Genomic DNA, 26,002 nt, shown 5'->3' with positions numbered 1-26,002 from the left:
TTGCATGGAAAGCGACAGCGTCCCCCGCATAGAGCACCAGCTATACATGCTAACCAAGAAGACTGAAGCTTCGGTAGACACCTGAATGGAACCGCTTGCATAACGACGCCGCCTCTCGAGAGTCGCGGCTTTTTCTCTCTCTCTCGCTTGGATTCGCCTCGGCCAGCACGAAACATAACAGGCGGAGATTCAACTGCCAAATACCAAGGTCTGGGAGTGAGACGCCCCATTTATCGACGTACGTGTACCTGCCTACCCAACTAGACGGGCAGGGTACATCCGGACCCCCCATTCGCCAGCTACGGGTCCCCTCCATCCTGCCTAAGGCCACAATTTGGGCAATATCCCAGCAACATGTCGCCACACGGGTACTTTGGGTAGGTACCTAATGTAGACATATGCGCCCACATACCAACGCGGAATGGCGCGGGTACCTAAGGCTGCCCCATTTAAGGTGCTAAAGCAGGTACCTACGAACACCGATATTAGTCACGCACGTACCCAGGTACGGGGACAGGAGCCCAGGCAAGGACTGGCCGAAAACTCCTCTCGGGACATTTTTCAGCCTTCCCTGCTAACTAGGACATCCCTCAATCCATCGGACCCGTTCTCCAAATAGCTACAAATCCATCGGTCGACGGCTGCTAGACGTTCCTAACCCGACAGTGCCTATCTGCACTTACTATTGCTCCCTGTCCCCTATATGCTACTATTAGATTTTCAGGACGGTGCTAAGATTAAAGTCCCTTGAGGAGCATTCCGCCCCATTCTCTCGCTCTCCTCGGCGAGAGCCTCGACCCTCTGAGAGTCTCGACGGCGTCTGTCGAGCGCCATCCGGTGCCACCGAACCCCCTCCTGAGACATACCTGCTCATACCTACCTGATGGGATGCTGAGGCTTGCTGGACAACAATATCAACAATAACAATAGCAACAGCAATGGCGCTGAGAAGCTAGCAACCATGCTCTGCTGCTTAGCACCTGTCCGTCGTCGATGCCACGGCATTGGAAACGCAAGGAGTGCGGTGCTAGTGTTGCATGATGATGTTTTACCAGTGCGAGAAACCTCATCCCCTACTCGTCCAACGAATAGGTACCATCGTGAGATCTTACACTTGCCGCACCCGGCTGGCATTCCGTCCCACGTCCGACCTCACATGTGCATATCCATCTAGTTTGTGCCTGGTTACGGGGCGTTCCCACCCCGGCATTGGGGCGGCCACTGTGCTTCGTGCGATACCGAGACCAAGGTCATCGAAGCCGTCAGTGCTCCGTTACGACTTTTCCCCCCGACCAATCCACGTCGACGACGTGTCCAAGCAGGGAGGGACTTTTCCGACAAGAGAAGAACGGGAAAAAAAAAGCACCCACCGAGACCGGGCCCAAACCCAATAGTCGCGGCCTCGCTTTCCGGCAGCCCCTTTTAATCCCAGTCTTGGCATCATCATCATCATCATCATCAAAGCATGTTTCTTAGGCCTTCTGTTATGCCACGTTTCAGAGCTTCTCCCAGCCGGCTCTTCCCTGAGGCAGCTGCGGGCCCTCCTTGCGTCCCGCCGCGGACCCTTCTTCCGTGGACCCTGTCTCATTCCTTGCGCCTTAGAGACCCGACGCTAGGAGCGGCCGGAAGCGCGCTCCACGATCCCGTCGTGCCCGATCTCCCAGCTACGCCAGTGGCGGAAGGCCCCGACAGCGTCGTCAATGTCTTACTTGCGGCCGCGCACCTCCGAGCCCACCGACGAGGCAATGTCCGCCATGGATCCAGGCACCAGGGGCTTCCCATCAGTTACAGCCGTTGCCGTGTGAGAGGTGCTACATGCATCGTCCCAAGTGCTCTTTAGGTAGGTAAGGAGACGGCACGCAATCGGGTGGGTTTCCAGTAGTTCCACGCAAACAGTCTTAGGTCGTCATTAATTCTCCGTCCCGGGCACCTTCTCCTCCCCCCTCCCCCCCGGTAGTACCGTGTGCTCCGGTGACGGGGTCCGACAATCAGGGCGTTGTCTGACCCTGATGGGGCCGCGCAATCAGGCTGGGATGAGACCCCATAGATCTGCCGACGGTGACTCGTCGATGTCGGCGACTAGTGAGTCTCAGAGAAGCAAGGCCTGGCGAGATTGGGAATTTTCGAGAAGCTCCTCGTCCTTGTCTTAGCCTTCATTCCACGGCTGGGAGCTATCCTGTCCTTGGAATGTCCTGGTGGTGCCGGCGCACCTGGAAAGACAGGTATGCCGCCACTTTGGGTCGTCCGACTGGGCCGTGGCGGGGGCTGGACTTGGAAATTGCGGTCCTACGGCAGACGAATGATCCCACGTCTGGAATTCTGCCGCCTCTTTTCCCACCTCCCCGTCGCTTCTGGCCCGTGTGGGGGTTTCCCGGTGGAGCTGACCCTGTCTCGGTCCTCAGGAACATTAGTTCAATAGGCGACTCACCGAAGCGTGACTTATGCTGAACTCATACAGACGGCGAGCCTGGAACTGGCTCATCTATTTGTTCCAGGCCCCGTCTGTTTGGCACCGTGCTCCTGAACCTTGCGGCAAGAAGAGAGTCACACCCCACATGTCCTGGTTAAATGCTGACAACCGTGACGAAATTGGTTCAGTCCGATAGTGATACTTTACATAACAGCATCGGTGTTGGGGGCACATGGCTTGTCGCATACCGTATATGCCGGCACAAACCGTCGATCAAGGGTGGATAGGGGAATGTGTAATTTTTTTTTTTTCGCGGGTCGAGTTATGCACGTAGTAGGTCCTGCGTGGTAAGGGGCAAGGCGTTATTCTTTTGGCCCGGGCCGAGGAGCCTAACCTTCCTTCACCTTTCATACCTAGGCAAAACCCGAGCCGTACAGTGTGTAAACACGAGGTGCACGCCCATTCGGGTGTGATTTGAAGCCGCATCTCTTAGCATCCAGCCTCGGTGCGTGCTCAATACCTAGGAGATGAGACAAGCCGGCTGCAGCCACCTGCTCGACAAGACGTTTGTACGGCCTGGGTCAACGACAGCCTCGGTCATGAGATGCCGAGGATTCGTCCAGGCAGCCATGCGCTCTTCGATGCGTCAAACGCAGCGTTTCTGCGCGGGATCACCGATCCCCTAGCGTGGCCCTTCAGAGATGAGCACCTATCGCGCAGCCGAATCGACGAGTCGAGAGAGAGTCCGGCTTATTCACCTGTCCCCTGGCGCACCGCCGAGGACCGGTGATAGAAGCTACGCGCGAAGGACTGCCGATCTATCTAGCGCAGTAGTGCCGAGAATCCTGCACGTAATTCGATGCAGATAGTGTGCTTATTTCTAAAAAAGGGACGATGATCGGACGAGCCTCCCCTTTTTTTGAGGGGTTTAAATACATAATAAGGGTAGCGTGGACGGCGAGACTATCGAAGTTGGCCCAGGTTGATCCGAACAGTCATCGTCGTATTGATCTGGCCGCGGACCTCGCCCGAGTGGCCAGCTTCTGAGTGAGAGGTCTTATCTGGGTTGCCATTGCGAGATCGCAGAACGGACAGACTGCAGGCAGATTTCGGGGTCGAGGAACGCAGAGCTTGGCTGGCTCTCTCTCACCCACAAATCTATGCCTTCATCTAAGTCTGGCCAATCGGTGTAAAGGGGTAGGCAACAGGAGTAGGCAGGTTAAAAGTAAAGCCTGACCCCCCCCCCCCCCCCCCCCTTCGGACTGGCCTGCCATCTATCTCTCTTTTGGTGAGCATCGAGCGAGGCTCGATCTTGTCGTGAAACATCGGCATCAAAACAAGTCCCCCCCTCCTCTCCGATCTACGAGCGGGAAGATTTCAAGCAGCCGTGTCTAGAGAGGAAGGAGGTTGTTGTGGATTTCGCAATCCCTCTGGACCGGACCAGTCGTTGGCCGCGAAACTCCACGGGGCTACATGCATTATACATACAGGCATGCTCACCTTTCGATAATCGGGCGATCCCACGCTTGCTCATCGACGAACCCCTGGCTCGAGAGAACACGTAGTAGGCAAATTGCGGGCCGTCCCTGGCATGCGCGGGACGGTCCCGTCATCTCCGCGCCCCCAGCGCTAACCTGTTTACAGCGCGAACCCGCTCGGCAGTGAGGCCAACTCGACGAGGAAATTTTTTTATTTTATTTGAGTATTTCGTCTTTCTTGCATACGGGCCTTGGCCGGGATGCGAAGCTTGCAGCGGTGTCAGTACATATGTACATACATACATGCATGGCGGTGACAGTGGCAGTGACAGCGTAGCGGTAGCAACGGTCCCTGCGACGGTTACCTCGACGGCATCTTCCTGGGTAGCAGTGCTAGTAACGCATCGAGGTCGGGGTTGATTACTCTGTGCGCCGAGATTGGCGACTTAGAGGTTGGCACGCAAGCATTCTGTCTCTCTCTCCTTTTTCCTTTCTTTCTTTCTTTTAATTGCGCCTGTTACGGACATACGTTTGCGCGAGATAGGGGGTAAATAAAGCCCGAGAGCGTTCCGTGGTTACTGTGTCTACACGTAGGTACGTGTGTTGTGCAATGGTGCCATCCCCCCCCCTCTTCCCCCCCCTTCTCTACTTTCCCCCCCACAGCGGGAGATTCCCCCCTTGTCCTACGGAGAGAGATGCAGGTTCTCGAACCCCTTGGCGAGGACGTGCTCGCCGCCGGCCCTCTCGAGCTCGTACTCGACGTCGGGCTGGGCCTCGCGGTAGAGGGCGTTGGGCTCGCTGGCCATGCGGAAGTTGTAGGCGGCCTCGTCGTCGCTGACGATGTTCTTGGGGAGCCCGGCGGCGGCGGCGGCTTCGACCTGGAGCTGCATGGCGCAGGCGCGGTCCATGAGGCCGAAGAGGAAGCCGGCCTCGTCGACGGTGGCGCCGACGGTGAGCAGGCCGTGGTTCATCAGGATGGCGCCCTTGCTCGCGGCGCCCAGCGCGTCCGCGATGTGCTCGCCCTCGTCCGCCGCGAACACGATGCCCCCGTACCGCGCGTACACGGCCTGCGCCCCGTAGAAGTTGCACACGTCTGCGCGCCCGCCCCTGCAGGTTAGCCTGGGTCGACCCCCTTCCGGACTCGGTAATGAAGGGAAAGAAGACGAAGAAATCAATGCATTGCTCCCATTCCGCCCTCCCTCTCCCTCTCTCTCTCTCTCTTTCTCTCCTCGCGTCGGTTTTGAGTTCTCATTCTCCCGATGCGGAAAAAGCGGGAGACCTAGAGCGAGAGAGACCGGGAATCGATTCCTTCCTCGGCCGGATGGGGACCCCCGAGAGGTAACCGAACAGTGGTTTCCGCTCGACCCCCAAGTATGGGACGTTGGGGGGGGGGGAGGGGGAGAGGGAGGAAGAGATAGGGTGGTGGTGGTGGTGGTGGTGGAGGTGGGCCAGCGAGGGAATGAATGAGCGAAAGGAGAAATAAAAACCCACCTTGATTAAGCATCTCTAGGGGTCGCGCGAACACGCTCCACGCCCGGCCGGCGTTCGAGTGCGCATGGCAGCTGCAAGGAAGACGAGGCGAAGCCAGAGAAAAGGCGGTTAGCATGATTCTTCTCCTCCTTGCGTCGGGGGGGAGTTTTTTTTAGAGGGGGGGGGGGGAGGCTGGTGGTATACGCGTGTGGAATCACCGTCGCAGTGTCTGCCGTCCCGAGTCACCCCCCACCTACACTCCTCCCCTCCCCCACTCCTAATTTTCCCCAACCCGACAGGTTTACTACTACTACTACGACGTCCGTCCGATGCGCGTACGTGCATACATAGCACCTAGGCGGGTAAGGGGGGGTAGGATGGTAGGGGAGAAAGTAGAAAAAGAGAGAGGACAAGGTGGAAAAGGGTTGGGGGGAGGGGAGGGGACATCGGAAGGTATGCTCCTGCTGGATGGGGTGGTAGCGCATGGGGGGGGGGAGAGAGAAGAAGAAGATGCCCGTCCCCGGACCAAAAAAAAAAAAAAGAATTTACGTACATGGCGTGGATGTTGTGCGGGCGGCGCTTGTGCACGGCGGAGTGGATCAGGTAGCCGGCGGCGTTGGCGGGGCGCGAGGTGTTGCCGCCGACGACGCGGCCGGTCGCGATGTCGAGGCAGATCATGTCGCCGGCCGCGAGCATCCCGAAGTGCCGCCCCAGCGGGTTCATCCACATCAGCCCGCCGTACTCCGGGTCCCGCACCGAGATGTGTCTGCGAGAACCGATCGCCCTCTCTCTCTCTCTCTCTCTCCTCGTCGGTGGGGAGGGGGAGGGGGAGGAGCGGAGGGCAGGCTGTGTCAGCGAACAACGCCGTGTTATATATATATATATATGTGTGTGTGTGGCTGGTGCCTGCGCGCGGAGGCGAACTCACCCCGACTGGCCCTCGGTGAAGCCCGACCGCGCGAAGAAGCGGAAGATGGCCGACATGTGCACGAGGACGTGCCGCCGGTGGGCCGTGTACGTCGGGAAGGTGGGGATGCCTTGCCCGGTTCGGTCAGTTCTCGCGTTTCCTTGTTTTTTTCCCTTCCTTTTTTTTTCCTTTTTTTTACAAGGAGAAAATATTCATGTTGGCGGACGATAGGGCTGCGGCGTACCAGGCATGACGATGCCGTGCGAGATGGCCTCCAGCGGCGTCTTCTCCCGGCCCTCGGCGTCGACGACGGCGTCGTGGGCCGCGTGCTTCTGCGGGGCCTCGAGCGCGGCCGGGCCGCCGGCGGGGGGCACCGCTTCGGTCTCGGTGATCGCGGAGGGGGCCATGGCCTTTTCGTCGCTTCTTCTCCTTCTTCTTCTTCTCTTCCCTTCTCGACGCGGCGGTGGTGGTACAGGTATGTAGGCGGGACGGCCTGGATTCGAAGTCGTCGGCGCCGCGTCGCGCTGCCTGCGGATTATTATGCGGTAGGTGGTCTGGGCCGTGCCCTGCGCTAGGTCGAGACCGGCGGCGGTGGCAGAGGGTCGAGGGATACAAACGAGATGGAGGGAAAAAAAAAGAAGCGCAAGATGAGCGGTTAGGGTTGCTATTGTTTGCTGACTAGAGCGGTTAGGGACCTTAAAGCGCTCTCGACCCTCCGACTCGGAGGAGGAGGAGGACGACGGTGAATGGTAGGGTTGGCGGAGAGGGGTAATGATATATATGTATCGATAGATATTATGTATTTGCTCTATTTCTTCGTTTTACGGGCACTGGACGTGGAGCGCGGCAGCGGACGCCGTGGGGATCGGGCACCTACGATAAGGCCCCCGGCGGGGAAGCGAGAGCGGGCGAGAGGGCGAGGCGATAGGTAATAGAGGGCATTCGACGGTTGTCTGGTCTGCCCGGGGGGGTGGAGCAGCCCGGGAATGCCCTCGATAGGTTGCTGTAGGCCGCTAGGTCTGTCAAGCATACTAAGGTCCCCATCCCCATGTCCACCCGCAGCAGCAGCACCAGCACCGGCAGGCCAAGGGGAGCGCGAAGGATCCGCCGTCCATCCTCCATCCATTCGCCTGTCCTGTCCTGTCCTGTCCTGCTTTTCGGCTCGACGTCTCCGAGAGGGGTGGAGAGGGACCCCTTCCCCTCTCTCGCTCCTCTCCCCCGGCGCCCGCTTCCGGGATCGGCGACTAATAGCCCGGTTTTTTTTTTTTCCCTTCACCTTCGGCGGGGAGCTACAGTGTATTCAAAAGGTGGGCTTTCGGCCTCGTCGGGCGCAATTCGGGGTGTATTGCATCTGTATACATCTACAACTCCACCTATCTATACCTCTCTCTCTCTGGATATATGCGGTGCAGAAACCACGGGCACTCGCCGGCCCTGTGCGACTCCGACCCTGCAGGCCCTGCTCCCTCGGGCGCGCATAGCGCCACAGCGCCGACGTGTCCCCGCGCGTCCGGTTCGCCGCCTTGGGAGGGAGGCAGTAGTAGTCCATGAAGCGCGGCGCCTGTCATACACCCACACGACGCGGGCGCAGAGAGAGAGAGAGAGAGAGAAGCATCGGCCGGAGAGCGACGGCCGCGCGCGTATCAGCGATGCCAGCGACGCAGCGCAGCGGCCGCCTGCTCGGCGAGGGCAGGTCCAGCCGCGAGGCCCGGAGGGGGACCTGTCGACGTCCGGGCTAGGCGATTGGAGGGGGGCGTTCGAGTTGTAGGCCGGCGCGTCGCGGGAGGGCGCAAGAGCTACCTATACTACGTGGGCCAAGTGAGGAGGACGAGGAGGGCGCCGTTGGGTGGTTGGGTAGTTGGTTGCCTCAACCGGCGGCTGACTGGCTGGCTGGCTGGCTGGCTGGCTGGCTGGCTTCTCCCCCCCTTGCCCGTCTCTCCCTGTCTACGCGAACGTCGTGCCCCAGCCTAGCGGCGTTGGCAGGCTAACCGGTTTGTTGGCGAGCTTCTTGGCTTCGCCGGCGTATCGGGACACGGCCGGGCTCTTCCTCTCTCTCTCTCTCTCTGATCTACCGACAGCCTGCAGGAAGGCATTAGAGGGCGTCTGCCTTATCTCTTCTCTGCTCGCCTTTTTTTTCTTGTTGGCTGGCGATGTACATCTCCTCTCTGGATATATTAGCCAACTTCCCTACTCCCCAACTGATAGCCTAGTCTCGCCCTAACGAACTCCCCAGCTAGCGTGGGTTTATCGGATCCGGGTGCATGGGACGGCGGCACGCGAGGGGGGCGTCCGCTCGCATGCTCGCTCGTGGCCTTCGCATATGATCGGGTTAAGGGTTGGCATGTGTGCGCATGTGATGGGAGGGTTGGTTGGTCATGGGACTATGAAAAGGACAGCCAGTTTGACATTGTTCATATCTAGGTGGATCAAGTGGTTATCAAGTGGTATCGTGCGGTTTGTTGCGTTGCGGAAGTGAATAGCTTCCAGATAGCCGCCTATTCTGCACATGACATAGGTATACCTGCCCACGCGCTTCAACTCTGCAGTACCTATTCTAACATGAGAGAGTGTGCCTGTAGCCTTCCCTTGCTTTCGTATCTCCTGCCACGTGAAAATGTACACACCTGCGTCTCCCTTCTGGGCCTTGTAGCCTTGCTCGGAGATAGGATTCCTTACGCGACGTTGTCCTCACGAAGGCACCAGGCTGAACTAGCTCGCTTACCGTGTAATAACTCCACATCACCTAGACATCTAGTACACATCAGCCCTGTCAGATGCGAATTCTTTTCCTGACCTCTGTTTACCAACAGGTTCCGGTGCCATACGAGGCTGCTAAACTTACACATGGAGCTGTATATACTACCTGTTGCTAGAAGCGTCCGCGGGCGTCTCTTAATGCCGTCAGAAATCCAGCATAGAACGATGTATAAATAGCTTTTTACGGGAAAGAGTAGATGCTTACGCTCTGCCTACGGAGTAATGTAATCCACTTATATAGCTTTCAGCACCACAATAAATATGTAATAAGTCTCTATACCCAATATATATATGCCTATAAAATACATACCCGCGAATATGTACAGGTAGGTATATTATGTAAGAATTAGCCCCTGTATGCATCAAGTCGAAGGCGAATCGTCAGTATTACGACGAGGCAATCTGCAGTAGGTTACCTATATTACTTGAGCCCACTCCATATTACCTACTTCTCACTTCTCCTCATCGTAATTATATACGAACAGCGGCAAAACGTTGGAGGCCGACTGCCTACTCGCCTGTCACGTAGGGAAGAGCACCGCCGGCCTGCATATCCAAACGAGGTTGGCCACCACACCCCGGCGAGCCGGGCTACGCCTCGTCGCTTAACTTCCAAACTGGGTGCGGTTTCGGGTATTGCCGTATACGTAAGTACACTCTAATAGCCGGCTAGACGCGAGCTCGGATTATGCGAAGCGCCTCACGAGCCGACGGACGGACTCGCCAACTACGCGTGAGGGTGTATTCTCCCCCGCTCCTGGTGTATAGATTCACGCGGAAGGGATCGCAGGACAAAAAGTAGGAATTTATTAGCATTAACCGGCTAGTAGGCCGCCGGGGGCTTGAACTTCGTAACGATGTTGAGTATTACATTCTCGAGGTACTGCGCGGAGCCGAGATAGACGATGTCGCAGCCCTGCTGGGCGACGCAGCCGGCGACCAGGGTGTCCCAGTTGTCGCGGAAGAAGGGCACCATGTCGGCGGTGCCGCGGGACACCATGCGCTGCAGCCAGACCTCGCGCAGCTCGCGGCGCGGCATCACGAGCGCGAACCACAGGCCGAGGTCGGCGAGGCGCTGGCGCACCTGGCGGTGCGCCGACACCATCAGGATCACCTCGTCGCCGACCCGCCGCAGGATCGCGGCGATGTAGTCCTCCTCGAACCGCGGGTTCCGTCGCCCGTCCGCCAGGAACGAGTACCGCGACGAGTCCAGGTCCAGGATCGCGTAGCCCTCCATCGCGCCGCGGTTGATCAGCCACGACTTGCCCACGCACGGCCACCCCGAGATGATGATCGCCCGCTGCGCGGCTCGTCCTCCCGCCGACGCCGCCGACGCCGCCGCCGGCTGCTCGACTTCCTCCACGGCCTCCTCCATGACGTCCGTGCCTCTGGCGAGGGCGTGGCGCGAATCGCAGAGCTAGGCTCGCGCTCGCGCGGCGCGCTGTGCCGACTTCTGGTCGATGTCGGCGGCGTGTAGTGGGCGAATCTGCGGGTGCGCTCGGCGGGGTGGGCTTCCTCTCGACGCGAAGGCCGCAGGAAAAACTTGGTACGCGGTAGCTGATGAGGATTCTTGAGAGTGTTTGTATATCGGTGATCCGAGGCGAGAACAAGGGTGAGAGAAATGGTATAGGTACAAGTAGTGGAGAGTATGGGAAAGAAGAGAAGATCGTCTTCCACCTATATATATAATGTATGTAGGCGCCCGTAAATATAATATATATAGGCGCCTACTTGAAGGTCTACCAGGAGGTTGTTGGTGATGAGACCTTTCTGTCGCTTTTAGTGTGTTAGCCGTTCCCCCTGCCTGGGCCTGGTCTCCCGGAACTAGACCAGATCAAGCAGCTCTGTAGGTATTACCTATATCCACTTGCACAGGACCAGGGGGAGGCGGACCCTGGTCCGACATTGTCTCGAGGCATATTTAGTTGCGCGTCTGCGCTCTCTCACGCCTTCGTCCTAATGGGTCGTTCGCTTGCCGCGAGGCGGCTTCGAGTGCTGCCAACAGGCGCCTAGACGAGGATTCCGTAATTCCAGCCAACAAGTTGCTGGCGTGCGGACTTGGGCGAAGAGCGCTCCGCCAGTCCTCCTACCTGCATGGCGAAAGGAGCGAGACAAGGACCAGCGGCCTCTTGGTGATCCGCTGGAAATTGTTCGCATAAATGACCTGTGGTCATTTCGCGTGGCGGTGCTGGCCAGCCTCACGGGACTCTCGTGAGCGCTTCGTTGGGATGCCTCTCGGGAAAAACACTTTGGTCACTTTTTTCTACTTGCGAATTCCGCGAGTCTGACTGTCTGGAATAATAGCCGGGGCTCGAGGGGCCAACGCAACGGTGCGCGACGCCCTCTGCGCCTAGACATGAGCGGCTTGGCTCGTAAGACTACTGTCACATCCAGAGCCCTTCTTCGTCAGCTTCCAGACGCTGCGTACCGACGAGGTTCCGCGATTGCTAGCTGGGAGAAGGCTGCGATTCACCGTCCAGGCCAAACGAAGAAGCGCGGGAGCTGGCGATATTGTGGAAAATGACGGCGCGTCGTTGCGAGACAACGCCACAGTTTCTTCCTATCGGCCTGCAACCAAACGACGAGGTCCGTGATATGTGACATGTTTACGCCACCGCGAAACAACCTCACGTCAGCGAGGATTCCGCCCGTCTGGCCGACGGCGGCAGGCAGGCAGGCAATGGAACGCGGTAGACGCCCGTCCGTCAGTACGGGAATTCGTCCGCTGCCGCCGGGCGCCTGCGGCCTGGCCCTCGGTCCGTCCCGTGGCATAGTGCGCCATGAAGGTTCTGGACGGCGGGTATTAGAGACAGCCTCCGAGACTTCTTTCGTCGACTCGAGAAGAAACCACCGATAAACATGCACGGCGTCCAGCTCTCCGACGCGCGTATAAGAAGCTGCAGCTGCCGCCCCTCGAAGACAAGAGGATTGTATCTGGCTCACTATCATACCTACCTACCTAACACCTTACCCTAATCCCATACATACCTACCATCCAGCCACTAGTTTCTCCTCGAGCTAACCCGCAAATGGCGACGAACACTTCTTGGTATCTAGCCCTACTAGCGGCATTAGGCGCCGTCCTGGCAGCCAACCTCTCCCACCTCCGCGCCATCCCCTTCCCCCGGTGGCGGCGAGTCGGATCGCTTTTCGCCCGTCGGCCCAGGGGCCTCGAGACGGCGCCCGAGGCGGCTCCGCACGGTGCGGCGGCGGCGGCGGCGGCGGCGCCGCCCCTCATCCTGCTCGTGCTGGGGGCGCCGGGGGTGGGCAAGGGCACGGCGTCGGCGGCGCTGCGCGCGGCGCTGCCGGGGGCGACGCACCTGTCGTACGGGGACCTGGCGCGGTACCACGACGGGATCCCGGGGTCGTGGGTGAGCAGCTTCCCGCGGCGCGCGGGCGCGCGGGGCGGCCCGTTGCTGCCGGCGCGCGCCGGCGCCCGCCTCGTCTGCGACGCCGTCCGCGCCGGCGTCGCCCGCGGCCAGGCCGTCTGGGTCGTCGACGGCTTCCCCCGCTCCCGCGACCACGTCGCCGCCTGGGCCGCCGCCCGCCTCCCGCCGCCCGCCTGCGCGCTCTACCTCCACTGCCCGCCCGAGACCTCGTGCGCGCGCGTCCGCGGCCGCGCGGGCGCCTCCGGCCGCCCCGACGACGCCGACCCCGCCGGCGTGCGCGAGCGCGTCGCCCGCGCCCGCGCCGACAGCGAGGCGATGCTGCGCGCGCTCGAGGACGCCGACGTGCCCGTCGTCTGGGTCGACGCCGCCAGGGACCTCGACGCGGTCACCCGGGAGGTCGTCTCCCACGCTCAGGCAAGTTCCCCCCCCCGTTCGCGTGCTTTGGGTTGCTTATCGGCGAAGGGGCGGCAATAGGTGGAGCAGAGCCGTATTAACGCCGAGTTTCGCAGCTCGCGAAGGAGAAGTGGGAGGCGGAACACCCGTTCGCTTCGCTGCCTCCGGACTACATCACGGCGTAGGAAAATGAATACTGGCGCGTGGTTGCGACGACAAAAGAGAGGAGAGTAGCTTGGACTAGCCCTCGGAAAAGACGACGGTAATTAGCACCATCTGGCTCGTTGGTTCGAGTAGGCATGCGGACAACAGAAAACGCGGGAATTAACCCGAAAAGACAAGAGAAGATAACGAAAAAGAAACGATGTCTGCTGGATTCATAGCGTACACACGGATTAGTTACTCATCTGTGGCACTTTTTACGGACTCGTAGGGCTCTCAGCTACAGATATCGTCTTTTTCCTTCCTACTTGAAAACTTCACTGAGTAACGTCGACTTCTCACGATATAGGTAACGGGTGTTTTGAAGAAGAGAGAGAAGTCAAGAGGGTCAGGTAACGCGCGGTAACCTGCCTTAGGCACCTCCCTACCTATTTCGTAGCGCGAGTTGGCCTATGATTGGCTGCCGGCCCTGGTAACAGGAGTAGAGCCCGTCGGTGACAAGCGAATCGTCTCCCCGTCATCCCCCCCGCTGTTTTTATTATCATAAATAGCATCGTAGGCATTGGTATCCGTTGGGAGCCGCGGGAGTACGTGTTGGGAAGTGTATGTGCTACCTAGGTTAGGTGCCTGAGTATGAGTAAATAAGTGTCGAGGTGGTGAGTGAGAAACATACCTAGAGCCTTCGAGCGCCCGGGGGAAGCGGGGGGAGCGCGAAATAGCCCAAGCTACCAATTAACCTCAGTTTCTCCTGTTTTCGGCTATAGCACAATGGATAAACCGCCCGGATGACTTCTCAGCCGAGTCCCTGACAACACCTTCGATCGTGGCGTTACCGATAATACCCGTCGGTGTTTGTAGGAGGAACGGGACGCCGCATAAACGAACACCGTTTACCTACACGTCTATCAACTAATATCAACTAATTTATTTGCCCGTCGCCGCGAATAGCCCAGGCAGCGAAAGATCATGCGCCACGGTACGAAACGAGTAATTTTTTTTCCTATCTCCCTGGCGTGAGGGCTTTTTTTCTTTTACTCCTGGCCTTGTCGGCGCATCACTAATGCCTCCTCCTATCCCGAGCATATGCGTTACGTGGTGTAGTGTAGCCTGCCGGAAAAGCGACGTAACGCCCGCCCTCTTGTCAAAACCGCAGAGATTAGAGAAAGGTACACATTTCCTCCCTGCCCCTTCACTATCCTCCTATTCTCCTCCTTTCTCTCTCTCTCTCTCTCTCTGCCCCTCTCTCCCTCCCCTGCGTCCCCTCTCTGATTTTCCTTTCCTTTTTTTTTTCTTGTTTTTCTTTTCGGAGAGAAAGGGGGATTGTGGCCGAAGACACAAACGTATTGCTATCTTCCCTTACCTTGCTGTCGCACTATCCATCCACTGATAGACTGTATCCACACGAGAACATCTGATCACATGACGAGAGGACCATCAGTGGAGCTGCAGTTGCCGGCCACGACAATTCTATCTTGGTATCACGTACAAAATAATTAGGAATTGGAGCCAAAGAGACGTGGTGGAACGAGAAACTGGGGCCGCGATCCGTTATCCGAATGCCGTCGAGCGGTTCTCAGAGCCCGTAGACCTCCCATCCGTCGAAGTGGTCCGCCGAAGGCTGCTTAGGTGGGTCGACCGCCGTTGACCGGTGCTGGGGAGCGAATTCGTTCCGGAACTCCTCCCGTAGTCACAGCTCATCGTCCTCCACCTCGATTTCCGACGGCTTCAGCAAGCCACCAACTTTGGATCGTCTCTCGTGGTCGGCTGTGAGCTTATCTCGGGCCTCTTGTTCCTTCTCGACGACGAAGAGATCGGCGTTATCGCCGGCGAATTCCTTGAGTGAGATCAAGAAGTCTCGGACCTGGAGCCGGAACCTCTCGTACGTTGCGTTGAGCGTGAAGAGACAATCGATGAAGGCACTGATTTGCGCACTAAGGGGACCGGTTAGCCTCGACGACATTGGCATGCCGACAGGGGGGGTTACTTACACCTGGAGGTTAGGGAAAGCGTTGCGGAGCAGGCCACCGACGAATTCCGTGAGGAAATCCTTGTTGCTAGTTCCGGCCGGAGCTTGGTCTATGTACACGGGGCCTTGAATCTTGGGGGTGGAACCGTCCGCCGGGTGGACGAAGTAAAACATTCGTACGAGTAACTGAGACTGCGTCTTGAACCCTGCTTTGTGGTCCGGATCCGTCAGCACGAAGAAGACATCTTGTAGGATGCTGATGAAAAATTGCTGGAAGAAAGCGTTGGACGTTTGCACGTCCGTCTTCTCGGCGATGTTGGTGACGAGCTCGAGGCACATATTGAGACCCGCGCTCTCGACATCGCGGTTGTCGTGCTTGCTTGCCCACATGCATGCATCGATGACAAACTTGAACTGACGGTTGTCTAGCATCAAGAGCGCGGGGAAGCAGTGCAGGTTGATGGCGCGAAGCAGGTTGAAAAACTCTACTCGGTGCTCGGGGAACTCTGAGAAATCCTTGTTGATCATCTCCAGCGTGCACTCGAAGACGTTCTGCATGATGATCGGGACCTGATCCTCCATGAGACCCTAGACAATAGTTAGCAAGGCTCCGCGGCAACACGACTCCCTTTGGCAAATGCTCACCGTCAGCCGCGTAATTATCGTAGACATGGCCTTGAGAACCTCCGCATCCCGGGCCCCGGGAACGTTGCGGTTGTAATCTACCAGGACCGAGTCTAGGAGTTGTGGTACCATCTGCTGACGAACTGCCTGCAGGTCTTCTGCCTTGTCGACGTAGCTCTCGATAAGCTTCAAGATCTCCTTCTTGATCGTGCGCAAGCCTCGGACCTTGGGCATTCGGGGGGCAAGCTCGCCTGTGTCATCCAGTTAGCCCATACTGCGTACTGTCGAGAGAAGGGAGGCAAGCTCCAAAACTTACCATCACGCATAACCGCCTCAGAGATCAGCTGGCTGGTAGCACGGTACATCTGAAGCATGTCCATGTATATCCGGCCGATCTGCGGGCCGAAGTACGGCCCGATCGATGAGCAGGCAGATACATTCGTCTTCATGATATTCCCGATAATCTTGATCGTGTCGGCGTCCTGCAGAATCTGAGGATCCTGTCCTGCTAGCCGAATGATCTCGTCCCAAGCCGCATTCGGGGCGTTCATGAGCTCAGCCAGCAGCCGCTCCTGTTGGTGTTTGTTCCCCTGCGCAGCTACCATATATCCGCAAGCCTCGTAGAACGTGTGCACTTGCTGGGGGGTGAGGTCGCATGTGATGCGTTGGAGACTCCGGACAATCTCTTCGATGAACGGCTCGTTCTCGCTGGGCTGCAAAGCAACGAAATGCCGCCGACATTGTCTCGCAATTTTAATGAAAGTGTCGCACGCCATATCCTGAACGCCTGTAGTAGGACCATGCCGTTAGCTCTCGTCCCTGAACCTCATCATCAGCCAACTGACCCTCGTGTGACTCGTGCATAAACTCGAAGAGCTTATTGACGACCGTCTTCAGGAATTTCCAGTGTGCCTTCAAGAAGCGAGGGTACTGGCCGACGATATACATAATATTGCTAGCCACCACAGCCTTGTTGTCTTTTCCTCGCTTCATTTCCGTGAGGCCTAGCAGATCTTTGATCACGGTGACGAGGAAACGCTTCTCCGTCTCCTCGTTCATGGCTAGGGAGATCGAACCGATTGCCCAACACAGGACGTTGCAGTTGTGCCACGACCACTCCGTACCATCGACTTGCTTCTGAAGTTTCTCGGTCATGATCGTCTCGGTATCTACCACGTCGAGGTGGGTCAGGTAAACAAGACACTCTCTTATAGTCTTGTACAGCTGTACCGTGTCACTCTCCTTAACGAACTCTCGCACGATTTCGCCTTCGTCATTTTCGACGACGAGAACCTCTTCGGGCCGCACCATCTTCTCGATCATGACCACTCGAAGATTCGACAGTACTTCTTTGTACTTGTGCATGCGTAACGGGAAGTTCTCTAGGATGGCCGGGGGAACTGCGCCGCCGGCTGCGCCCATCATGAGCGGATTTGCCTCTTGGAAAGGCGTCGACTGCATTTCCTCGTACAGTTCCTGCACTAACTTGAGCCAATAGTCGAGGCAAATCTTGAAGATCTCGCGGTCCTCGATCTGGGATATGCGGATCAGGTAGAAGTGGCCGTGAGTGAGGAAATCTCGATTCGGAAGATTCTCCACGAGCTAGGTGAAGTGTTAGCTAAGAATCCGGTCTGCCTGCGCGCCCGTACTCACATCGACATGCTGGCCAAAGAAGTTGCATAGGAACAAGGCCAATTCCTGGAGGAATTCCTGATCCTTCGAGTTGCTCTGAGGATAGGTGGTCTTCAGGTCGAGCTCGAGAGGAATTATGGTGGCGATAGTAGTGAGCACGTCGACAAACATCTTCACCAGCTGCTCGCTGTATGCATTTGGCTGCCCGGGACCGCCGGTGACCAGGCCACCGATCTCCGTCAAGACTTGCAGCGTCACATTCCGGAATTCGGGCACCTCCAGGAAGCGTGTTCGTAGCGTCTCGATGAGCGACGTCTCGAAGATGTACCCGAGCGGAATCCAGTTGCAGAAGCGTAGCAAGGTCTCTAGAGTGGCCTTCACCAAGCTCGTCTGGTCTGCCGTAGCGAGGATTTCCTGGCAGAGCTGGAAGATCTGGGAGAACTCGTTGCACATGGTGGTCTTCAGGTTTCGGGTCTTGGTTGACGTCATCTGCTCAGCAGAGTAGTCGAACACTTCTTCAGAGAGGAGACGGAGGATGATCATATTGTTCTCGCAGATGGATAGGTTCGTGCGGCAGGCCGCGACGATCTCGTTGATGAAGGTGGGCCAGTTGTGAGGCCATTCTTGCTTCAGTATGGAGACCAACACTAGATTCAGCTTGTTCAAGAGGGTGCGCTGGGCTCGCAGCGAGTCTTCGGTGCTAGAGGCTTGGAGAATGAAGTTCACAACGAAGTTGCGGATACCTGCGCCGCGGTCAGTCAGGAAAATGCCCGGGACCATGACTCCGCGAGGCAAGATGGCAAACCTAGACACTGATCTCGGGGCAAGACCTTCCATCTTGTCATGATAACATTATCTAAGATCTGTAGGCCGAGATCTGTAACCCGTTAGCCTCCGGCCCCGATGTACCCTCATTGTAGGGGGGGGGGCCAGCCGCGGCATACACTTGGTCTGAGGATGCTTTGATTCGGACAGGATCGAGTCGACGAGTAGCCAGGCATCGGGGTCTTCCTTGAACTGTAGACACACGACACGTCAACGGCCAGTCTCGACGGCGGGGGGGACGACGGCGCATCTGCTTACCTGGTTCAATGCAGTCTGGGCGGCTTTTTGCTAGCGGCGGGGAAAAAAACAGGCGTTAGCAGGATGGATAGAGTGCTGGAGCTATGGCCCACGATGACGGGCCGGCTGCGGGGGTGATGAGAAGAGGCGGAGGATGATTGAGCTCACCTGTTCGCCGCGAGCTTCGTAGAAGGACTGGACCATCAAGTCCAGCTCGGCAATGCTGGGCGCCATGTCGACGAGGAGTGGCGGCGAGAGGGGTGAGGCAGGCTACGCGCCCAAGAAACCACAGGAATCGCCCTAGTTGTCTGACGGGGGAAATGGTGGTCGAGGGCCAGAGCGGGGGTGAAGGTTGGGAGAAGCGCGCAGAGGGGGCAGGACGGGAGGTGACAGGGCGATGAAGACGGGGTTGTCGAGAGGAAGAGACAGGCTCAGCAGGGAGGATTGCGTGGTGGAAGGTGGAAGACTGGGATTGCTCGAAGGCGGGTTGTGGGAAAGATGCATCACCAGAGTCCAAATCAAAGAGAAACAGACAAGCGGGCTTCGGGTCTGCGAGATGATAACGGCGTGCTGTTGCTGGCTGCTACTGGTGCTGTGTTTTTGCGCGGGGAGTGGGGTTTTTTTCGAGGAGCTGCCGGGCTTGTGAGCAACCAGGACCAACTTGGTACATTCGGCGGGTTAGGTAATCTACTTTTGCCTCCTACCACGTAGAAGAACCCGCTGGCGGCGTTCCCTTTCGTGTACCCTCCTCGCCACAGATGTAGGTACCTCCTACCTGCCAGGTACCTAGGTAGGTAGGTACTTCCTTTAAGGATTGCGTCAGGGCACCTTAGGCACCTATGTACGGTAGGTAGGCGGCCATAGTGCCTCTCGCCAATACAACACCTAGAGGTGCCTAGTAGGTACCTGGATGCCCACACCTTAAATACCGTATAAAGAAGGGGGGGGGGGGGGGGGTTGAGGGAGGTTGGGTGTATAGATACCAACATATCTTTAGTAGTATTAAGACATTAATGTAGTAGAAGGAAATTTGATCCTATATTTAAATGAATTAATTATAAATGGAAAAAGTTATATTCATTTATAAACTTATACACTATATATTTACTATTATCTAAGTATAAAAGTTTACGTATTTATTTATAGTTAATAAAAAATTATAATCATAATAATTAAATACTTATTTTTAATAAACTAATTTAAAAATATAAAATATAATTAAAGTTAATTATAAGTTATAATAAATTACGGTTTATTTTCAAGTCTCTCATTTAGAGATTATATATATTTTGTTAAAAAATATAAACAAAATAACTAGTATATTATTCAAATTTTATAAGATCGAGCGGAACTCCTAAAACTCATTGCGGCGGTCCCCTCTGATAACTCAGTTAGTGCATTATCACAATCATTAGTAGCCAACTTCTACTTTATATCAGGAACCAGCTTCGCTGCAGGTTATCCCTGAGCTAGCTAATACAGACTGAAGCTAAGCGATCATGCCCAGACCTTCTTAAACTTCTCGTCGAACTGCGACTGTAGGAGTTTAAAGGCCCGGTAAACGTTCAGGACGCTTAGTTTCCCCATACTAGAAGTATTCTCCCCAACCCCAGCATCCTCGTACTCCTCGTCGTCCGAACCTTCTTCCATAGCGTCACTCACATCTTGGATGTCAGCCATAGCGGCATCGTCAAGCTTGGCGTCCTGACTGAGGAAGGTCTCCAAGCTGACCACGATGGTCGCTAGTATGAGCGAAAAGTCCTTCAAGAAGAACCACACATCGCCGCGTCTAATGCCGTTGTCGCGGACAAGAGCGTGGATATCGCCATGCTTGAAAAAGTCGAATATGTACGCATTGAAGGGCACGTTGTTTGTTTCCTCCGGGTAGATGGGGATGTATGGGATTGCTGACTGGTCAAGGAACACATCGGTGCGGGCGGTGGTGACCAGCTCGTGAATACTGCCGAAATCATCCGTCAAGCCTGAAAGAGCGGCAAACGGAGAGCGTATAATCGGCGCAGGTAGGATAGGGACACCAATATTGGCAATGTCAACTGGTTCTTTTGGTTCGGCGAGCCGTTTCGTGAATGGAAGCTTCGTATCAACCACGTCTTTCAAGTGCTGCTGGACGTACGTATGGACATACGATGAGAATATGCCGAGTGTCGCCTTATTATGTGCCGTGAGTATATCCTTGGCCCACTGGGGGAGCTCAGGTAGTATGACAATGGATGTTGACGAGTGGACGACCTTCGACAGCCATTCGTTATCGGCATACCGGTGGCATGGAACACGGCAAAACAGATGGCAGAGGACTCTCACTAATGTGAGGAGTATGTCACCCTGCTTGCTCCGGTTTTTGATTTCCAAAGTGAGCTCATGGAAATAGCCTTCTTTCAGCAGTGAGTGAAAGGCGAATACTGCATTCTCAGTAAAGTACAGGTGGCCCACGAGGCCAGCGAAGTTCAGGGGGGTTCCCTCCTCTGAAAGTAAGTCCTGCCGTCGGAGGTACTCGAGAGAGAATCGTAGGTGATGGGTGATAGACATTTGCGATGCTGGGCCGCCTAGGTAAAGTCGAGTCTGGGTAAAGAGAGAATCGATCGCCTTGACAGCGTAGTCTGAATTCTGTGTTCCGTGCAGAAGGCCAAGAAGACGGAGTATCAAGGTGACAGATATTGGGAATGTTCCTCGCAAGTCCGGTAGTCGAGATGACATTATTTCCCTGGCTCGGTGAGGTGGAATCCGATGGAAGACAACGTTTCCCAAAAGGTCGAAACCACGACGACCAGCACGACCGGAACCCTGTCGATAGTTTAGGGCTGTCAAATACACAGAATCGCCCGTGAATACGACGGTCTTGCAAGGCATATTTATACCCAGCGCCAACGTGCCGGTAGCGATGACTGCTGTGAGCACGGACCGACGGAATAGCAGCTCAACCCTTGATTAAGTGTCAGTTAAAGCTGGGTGCTGTTTTAAGAGACTTACACCTGTCTGTACTGGCGATTCATACCAGCGTGGTGCACCCCTAGTCCCCGTCGAAGAGCATCGATGAACTGCGGCCGGACCAATGAACGCAACGGAGATAGCATAGTCTCCAACTCATCGCGCGAGATCTTGGTCACGTCCGCGAAACTGAACTCGCTGAGCGGGTCATCGGGATAGAAGCTTTCCCAAGGACTCTTCTCCTGGGTTGCCATCTCACGAACCATATCTGCCTTGGTCATTTCGGATTGTTTCACTAACTTTGGTGACGCGGCGTGTGGCTTTGAATTTGCAACTCTCCACTTCTCAAAGTCTGATATCTTTTTCTTCCAAACGGAGCTCGTCTCTCGGTACTGCTGTTCGGCGGTCTCGAGGATTTCGGTGATTGTGAAAAGAATCTTCTCGCATTCATTTCTGTCGTAGTTGAACAGAATAGCTGGGAGGGCGCCAAGATTCCGTAGGTCCACAAGCAGGGGAAAAGTCGAGGCCCTGTTTTCCTGGGTAGATTTTTCCTGGGTAGGTTCCTCTGGGTCGTCGTTACGGAGCATCTTCTGGCAAGCAGAGAACGGAGACTCAGGGTTCGTCATCCACGAGAATAGCTGTCCCTTCAAACCCTGCTCCCACTCAAGAACATTCGATTTCTTGAAGTTTGATGGTAAAAATCGTTCTGGGATGAGGTTAGGGTCAAGGGGGAAGGCTTCATTCTCGCAAGTGCTCATAGCTCGCCAGAGCCGAAAACAATCTCGAGGTTCGAGACTGGCGTCGTCTAGTGTTGCTTTGTCCCTAGAGAGGGGATATCAGATCTTATGCTATAAACAGGGCTGATAGTATTATTTATTGAAAGTTTTAGGGTAAATATACTTGACGACTCCAAAGAGAATGAGCAAGCCTTGACTTACTTGCTTACAATGCTGCCAATGGGGTGGACAAAGGCAAACCTAGAGCCGCTGGGGGAACTCCCGCCGTGGGCATCCAGACCTGAAAATGGTAAGCGCTCCACGGTCTTTAGACCCTTGAACTCGAAATCAGTCGGCGGCGTATATAGAAACTTCCGTAAGTCGGAGTAACGCGCAGAGTGTGTCACCATGATAAGGTCGAAGCCCTTCGACTTCTGTGTGCCAGCCAGCCACTCCTTGAACTCTAGCGGGTTCCCAACCGTTGCAGACAGGGCAATGATAGGGCACGGAGCCAATAAGAGCAGTTGCTCCCAGATAACGCCGTCCTCGGCTTGGCCGATGCAGTGGACCTCATCGAAGATAATTCGCTTCACTCTACGAGCCCAGGATTTTGGCACCTGTGCATTCGACGGAGCCAGAAGCATGATCTGCAGGATGTGTGGGACGGTCACCAAGACTTGGCAACCGTTTGGGTTATTAACACGATAGTCTCTCGTATGGATTGCCCAAACCGACCGTCCTTCGTGGCGGTACGACTTAGAGAATCGAGCCTGGATCTCAGCAGCGATTTGGTTGACGAGAGCTTTGGTAGGAGCCACGTAGACCAGAACATCGTCATCATTCGCCTGCAGGACTTTTTTCATCGCGTAGAAGGAGATGAATGTCTTTCCCGCCGATGTAGGGGCAACGACAAACAGACTCTTGTCCTCGTCGATGGCATCCAGCACTCTTCGCTGCCAAGCATCGGGGTTGAACGGGACGCGTGGGTCGGGTGCGGAATCGAAGCTTCGCTCGAGATAAGGGCCACAGTGCTCCAGTTGAAACTCGATCTCGTTCATTGGCAATGTTACTGCTGCTTTGCGGATAAGGATCTCAAATGGCAGCCGTCGGGGCAGACATCCCGGGGCAGCCGGGCCTAGCGGCAGCTTGAGAGCAGTAGCAAGCCGTTCCGCATGTTGTCTAGTCTCTATATTCATCGGTAAACTCTGCATCTCCAGGACGTTTGCCCAAGCCAGAGCGACAATACCTAAACTCGTTGTGTCTGTTGGATTCCTGGAGGACTCGCGGAGAAGACAAAGTGTGCTGCACAGAAACAACAGCACTTCAGCACCGATAGTATCCACGTCGGACTTCGAAAGGCTAGAGAAGTACTTGGCAGCCTTCAAGTACCGCTTGACTAAGGATGTCTCCCTCTGAAACTCCTTGCAGCGCTCCTGCCAGAAGTTGATCACGGCTGAAGATTTGTTCTCCATTCGTCTCGTCTGGATAGCCATAGCCGCCTCACGGGCTGCCTGCTTTCCTGAAGGCTTCGTTTTTCCTTTGACTGGTTTGGGTGGCTGTTTCGACCTCGAGATCTTGGGGCTTGAACCCGAGTGCTTTCCGTTATCAACCTGAACCGCAATAATCTCCGGATCGATGTTCTTGCCAGAAGCGTTTGTCAAACTAGCCGAATATGCAATCGTATCGGCCATGAACTTCTGATTTCGTTTTCTGGCAAAATATCCGAGAGGCTTCTTGACATGTTTAGGATCAACCGGCTTTTTGGCATTGTGCCAGTGGGTCAGATCCTGGAAGATCAGAGACGTCGTGGGAGGCTTCCAGGACGAGTCTGTCTGTAGTCGCATATCACCTAAATACCTGTCGAAAACGGGATGGTTGAAGGGGAGAAGAGCATGTGATGGCTCACGTGGCTCGGCAGTGTTCTTCTCGACGATGGAGTCGGACTGCCGAGTTTTCTGGCTGCTGAGGGTTGCGGTACAGTCGAGTAGGCCGCTTAGCACATCCGAGCCGACCAGATCCCTCACTACCCTAATGTAAGGAGAGACTTCAGTGACCAAGTTCAACGTGTCTAAGCAGTTGAGGACGTGCTGATAGAGCCGACCGTCAACCAAGTCAAAAACATCCATGTTGGTTTGATGTCGGTTATAAAACCTGTGCCAACTCTGAATTATGTTGGTGGCGATGTATGAATATTTTTCCAGGAATTGTTCGCAGGCGTGGCTGTTGTCCCTTTTCGGTTTTGGGTATGACCGTTGAGAGAGACTGGTACGCTCTAGTAAGGCAACATGAATGAGGAAGGCTGCAACATGTTTCTGGTTCTCGGTACTGGGCTCTGCTGACAAGACCGACGCACAGGTGACAACGGCTATCTGCTCTCGGACGCTGACGTCGCGAGTGGTCGCCCATGGGTGATTGCTGAGGCGCTCGAAGGTCTGTGACAAATCTAGTTCTGGCATGTACTGCTGTAAGTTCTTGAACTTGATTGTTGAAAGAGGCAAGGGGGATCGTGATGGCATCACGACGTTCGTGTACACCTAGCTTATTAACAGCGACTCTGCGTGGCCGAATGAAGGATGGCTAACCTTGGTACTTTGAAACTCGATGTCGTTGACGAACCCTAGAGAATGCCCTGTCTGCATAAACGAATACATTGCTGCTAGGTGATTTGTCAATCTATCGTCGGTGTCTAGTTGTCCTGGTTCGGCATCCGAACACAGGATGAAATGCAGAGCATTCGCGCCGATATATTGACGAAACTCGTCGCTGAAGATCGAAGGAAATACGAAGCTGATGCTATGGCGGGAGGCGTGGAGAGTACTCTCGTGTCCCTCTAAGCAGGTCGGGTTGGGCGGGTTTCGAAAATGCTCAATCAGAACCGCACGCGTCAAGAGGTATTTGGCTGGCTGGGCGCTGGCAGAATGAGGCACGGATACGCTCCGACAGTCGTCGAACCAAAGGATATGAAAGTTGCACCCACACCGCTGGAGTTCGCTTAGGAAGCGCTCTACGGCATACACAGTATGAAGCAGTTGAAAGCCATCTGTTTCGTAGTTAGCGAAGCCGTCTTGAAATGAACGGCGCGTGCCTTAAACCCACCCTCATAGTCGACCTGTGCTAGGGCAAGGCAATGAGCAACGAGCGCCTCTCCGTGGACACCGAAGAGCTCTTTTCCGGCAAAGTCCCCGACAACGTCAACTCTTCGAAGCATCAAGGAGCTCCTCCATTGTCTCAAGGTATCATCCGGATGACTCGAAGTCTCCATTATCCCGTAGTTGGAGACCAGAATGACCGTCTGTTCTATAGTTGGTGGTGGTAACGATGAGTCCACTCCTTGCGGTTGTGCCTCGAAAGCTTTTTAATTTCTATGGAATGACGATCGCCCCTGAGAGGTAGGTACCATTAATAAGTTATCAAAGTTGTTTATCACTCGAAGCCGGAGGAAATGTCATCTCATGTAGTCGGCCGCCTTTTGTCCACGTCGGGCCTCCATGCCTGGCGGGGGGTTGCAGCTGCATGCTCCCGGAAATTCCATCAGCATCTTGCTTAAATGTTCGCATCGGATATTCTAGTTGGATGCATCTGAGGCGATTGGCCGGCCCAAAGACGCCCTACAAGTGCATATTGATAAATGTGCGACGAGAAGGGACCCCAACCCCATCGAAAGATCAGAAGGGGGTGAGGGGTAAGAGAGAAGACGAGACGATAGGCACTGAACGTCAGTTGATCTCTTGCTCTCTTATTTGTTAGGGGGCTTTTCATCTGTGCGTACACGCGTCTTACCGCAATGCAAACCGTGATCAAAGGGGCGTCGAACACGACAAACACTTTGTTTCGTCCTCTCACCAGAGCGGATGTCTATTCCGCCTCGTACCAACGAAGCGGACTCCCCTCATAGACCATCCTATTGACTAGCATATTGCCACCATATTGACTTCCAGCGGCACCTTAAGAGATAGGCCGATATTCGCTGCAAAAAACGGCAGTAATCACCTGAACCCAGTTGATATAATTTAGCTGTTCAATTAGCAGTTATAGCTCCTACGTATCCTCCTAATAGATCAGGCCCAGGTTCAGCACCCTAAAGATTCGC

General features: G+C 55.6%; 6 protein-coding genes across 6 annotated transcripts; 2 read left to right on the top strand and 4 right to left on the bottom strand.

Annotated features, from left to right (window-relative positions):
- Positions 1 to 4,545: 4,545 nt before the first annotated feature.
- GGS23DRAFT_566562 (arad-like aldolase/epimerase) lies at positions 4,546 to 7,341 on the bottom strand. Its single transcript, XM_051516281.1, has 5 exons — positions 6,510 to 7,341; positions 6,287 to 6,395; positions 5,912 to 6,124; positions 5,380 to 5,450; positions 4,546 to 4,981 (listed from the first exon to the last, which is right to left on the bottom strand). The coding sequence occupies exons 1-5, from the start codon at positions 6,670 to 6,672 to the stop codon at positions 4,572 to 4,574; spliced, it is 966 nt and encodes a 321-aa protein (XP_051372075.1). The 5' UTR covers positions 6,673 to 7,341; the 3' UTR covers positions 4,546 to 4,571.
- GGS23DRAFT_529451 (uncharacterized protein) lies at positions 7,077 to 8,428 on the top strand. The gene has a single exon (XM_051514721.1). It carries the CDS (start codon positions 7,314 to 7,316, stop codon positions 8,031 to 8,033), a length of 720 nt encoding a protein of 239 aa, XP_051372074.1. The 5' UTR covers positions 7,077 to 7,313; the 3' UTR covers positions 8,034 to 8,428.
- Positions 8,429 to 9,615: 1,187 nt separating this feature from the next.
- Positions 9,616 to 10,687, bottom strand: GGS23DRAFT_529384 (uncharacterized protein). The gene has a single exon (XM_051514720.1). The coding sequence runs from the start codon at positions 10,395 to 10,397 to the stop codon at positions 9,846 to 9,848; it is 552 nt and encodes a 183-aa protein (XP_051372073.1). The 5' UTR covers positions 10,398 to 10,687; the 3' UTR covers positions 9,616 to 9,845.
- A 1,364-nt stretch (positions 10,688 to 12,051) lies between these two features.
- Positions 12,052 to 12,989, top strand: GGS23DRAFT_596545 (P-loop containing nucleoside triphosphate hydrolase protein; the record flags this gene model as incomplete). The annotated part of the gene is made up of 2 exons (XM_051518493.1): positions 12,052 to 12,807; positions 12,921 to 12,989. The coding sequence occupies 2 exons, from the start codon at positions 12,052 to 12,054 to the stop codon at positions 12,987 to 12,989; spliced, it is 825 nt and encodes a 274-aa protein (XP_051372072.1).
- Positions 12,990 to 14,466: 1,477 nt separating this feature from the next.
- On the bottom strand, positions 14,467 to 18,626 carry GGS23DRAFT_529332 (CRM1 C terminal-domain-containing protein). The gene is made up of 10 exons (XM_051514719.1): positions 18,419 to 18,626; positions 18,272 to 18,301; positions 18,133 to 18,205; positions 17,994 to 18,065; positions 17,210 to 17,931; positions 16,402 to 17,158; positions 15,873 to 16,343; positions 15,578 to 15,807; positions 14,955 to 15,520; positions 14,467 to 14,897 (listed from the first exon to the last, which is right to left on the bottom strand). The coding sequence occupies exons 1-10, from the start codon at positions 18,482 to 18,484 to the stop codon at positions 14,654 to 14,656; spliced, it is 3,231 nt and encodes a 1,076-aa protein (XP_051372071.1). The 5' UTR covers positions 18,485 to 18,626; the 3' UTR covers positions 14,467 to 14,653.
- Positions 18,627 to 19,520: 894 nt separating this feature from the next.
- GGS23DRAFT_566549 (uncharacterized protein) lies at positions 19,521 to 25,693 on the bottom strand. Its single transcript, XM_051516280.1, has 5 exons — positions 25,009 to 25,693; positions 24,495 to 24,952; positions 22,135 to 24,446; positions 21,239 to 22,018; positions 19,521 to 21,191 (listed from the first exon to the last, which is right to left on the bottom strand). The coding sequence occupies exons 1-5, from the start codon at positions 25,172 to 25,174 to the stop codon at positions 19,748 to 19,750; spliced, it is 5,160 nt and encodes a 1,719-aa protein (XP_051372070.1). The 5' UTR covers positions 25,175 to 25,693; the 3' UTR covers positions 19,521 to 19,747.
- Positions 25,694 to 26,002: the final 309 nt, after the last annotated feature.

Source organism: Durotheca rogersii (assembly GCF_024521655.1).
Source record: "Durotheca rogersii strain YMJ 92031201 chromosome Unknown GGS23scaffold_9, whole genome shotgun sequence".
In the NCBI taxonomy this organism is placed as follows: Eukaryota; Fungi; Ascomycota; class Sordariomycetes; order Xylariales; family Xylariaceae; genus Durotheca; species Durotheca rogersii.
Note: the sequence above shows the minus strand (reverse complement) of the source record. Positions and strands in the feature narration are given on the sequence as shown.

Bases quoted from the DNA above. Each gene is read 5' to 3' on its own strand.
- GGS23DRAFT_566549 (XM_051516280.1), bottom strand. From the start codon at position 25,174: ATGGAGACTTCGAGTCATCCGGATGATACCTTGAGACAATGGAGGAGC. The intron at 24,447-24,494 runs GTTAGCCATCCT...TTAATAAGCTAG, and splicing joins TCGAGTTTCAAAGTACCAAG to GTGTACACGAACGTCGTGAT. The intron at 21,192-21,238 runs GTAAGTCTCTTA...CACTTAATCAAG, and splicing joins AATCGCCAGTACAGACAGGT to GGTTGAGCTGCTATTCCGTC.
- GGS23DRAFT_529384 (XM_051514720.1), bottom strand. From the start codon at position 10,397: ATGGAGGAGGCCGTGGAGGAAGTCGAGCAGCCGGCGGCGGCGTCGGCG.
- GGS23DRAFT_566562 (XM_051516281.1), bottom strand. From the start codon at position 6,672: ATGGCCCCCTCCGCGATCACCGAGACCGAAGCGGTGCCCCCCGCCGGC. The intron at 6,396-6,509 runs GTACGCCGCAGC...GAACCGGGCAAG, and splicing joins GCACGGCATCGTCATGCCTG to GCATCCCCACCTTCCCGACG. The intron at 4,982-5,379 runs GTGGGTTTTTAT...GCGGGCGCGCAG, and splicing joins CCTAGAGATGCTTAATCAAG to ACGTGTGCAACTTCTACGGG.
- GGS23DRAFT_529451 (XM_051514721.1), top strand. From the start codon at position 7,314: ATGTCCACCCGCAGCAGCAGCACCAGCACCGGCAGGCCAAGGGGAGCG.
- GGS23DRAFT_529332 (XM_051514719.1), bottom strand. From the start codon at position 18,484: ATGGCGCCCAGCATTGCCGAGCTGGACTTGATGGTCCAGTCCTTCTAC. The intron at 16,344-16,401 runs GTCAGTTGGCTG...GTCCTACTACAG, and splicing joins TATGCACGAGTCACACGAGG to GCGTTCAGGATATGGCGTGC. The intron at 15,808-15,872 runs GTAAGTTTTGGA...TGGATGACACAG, and splicing joins TGAGGCGGTTATGCGTGATG to GCGAGCTTGCCCCCCGAATG.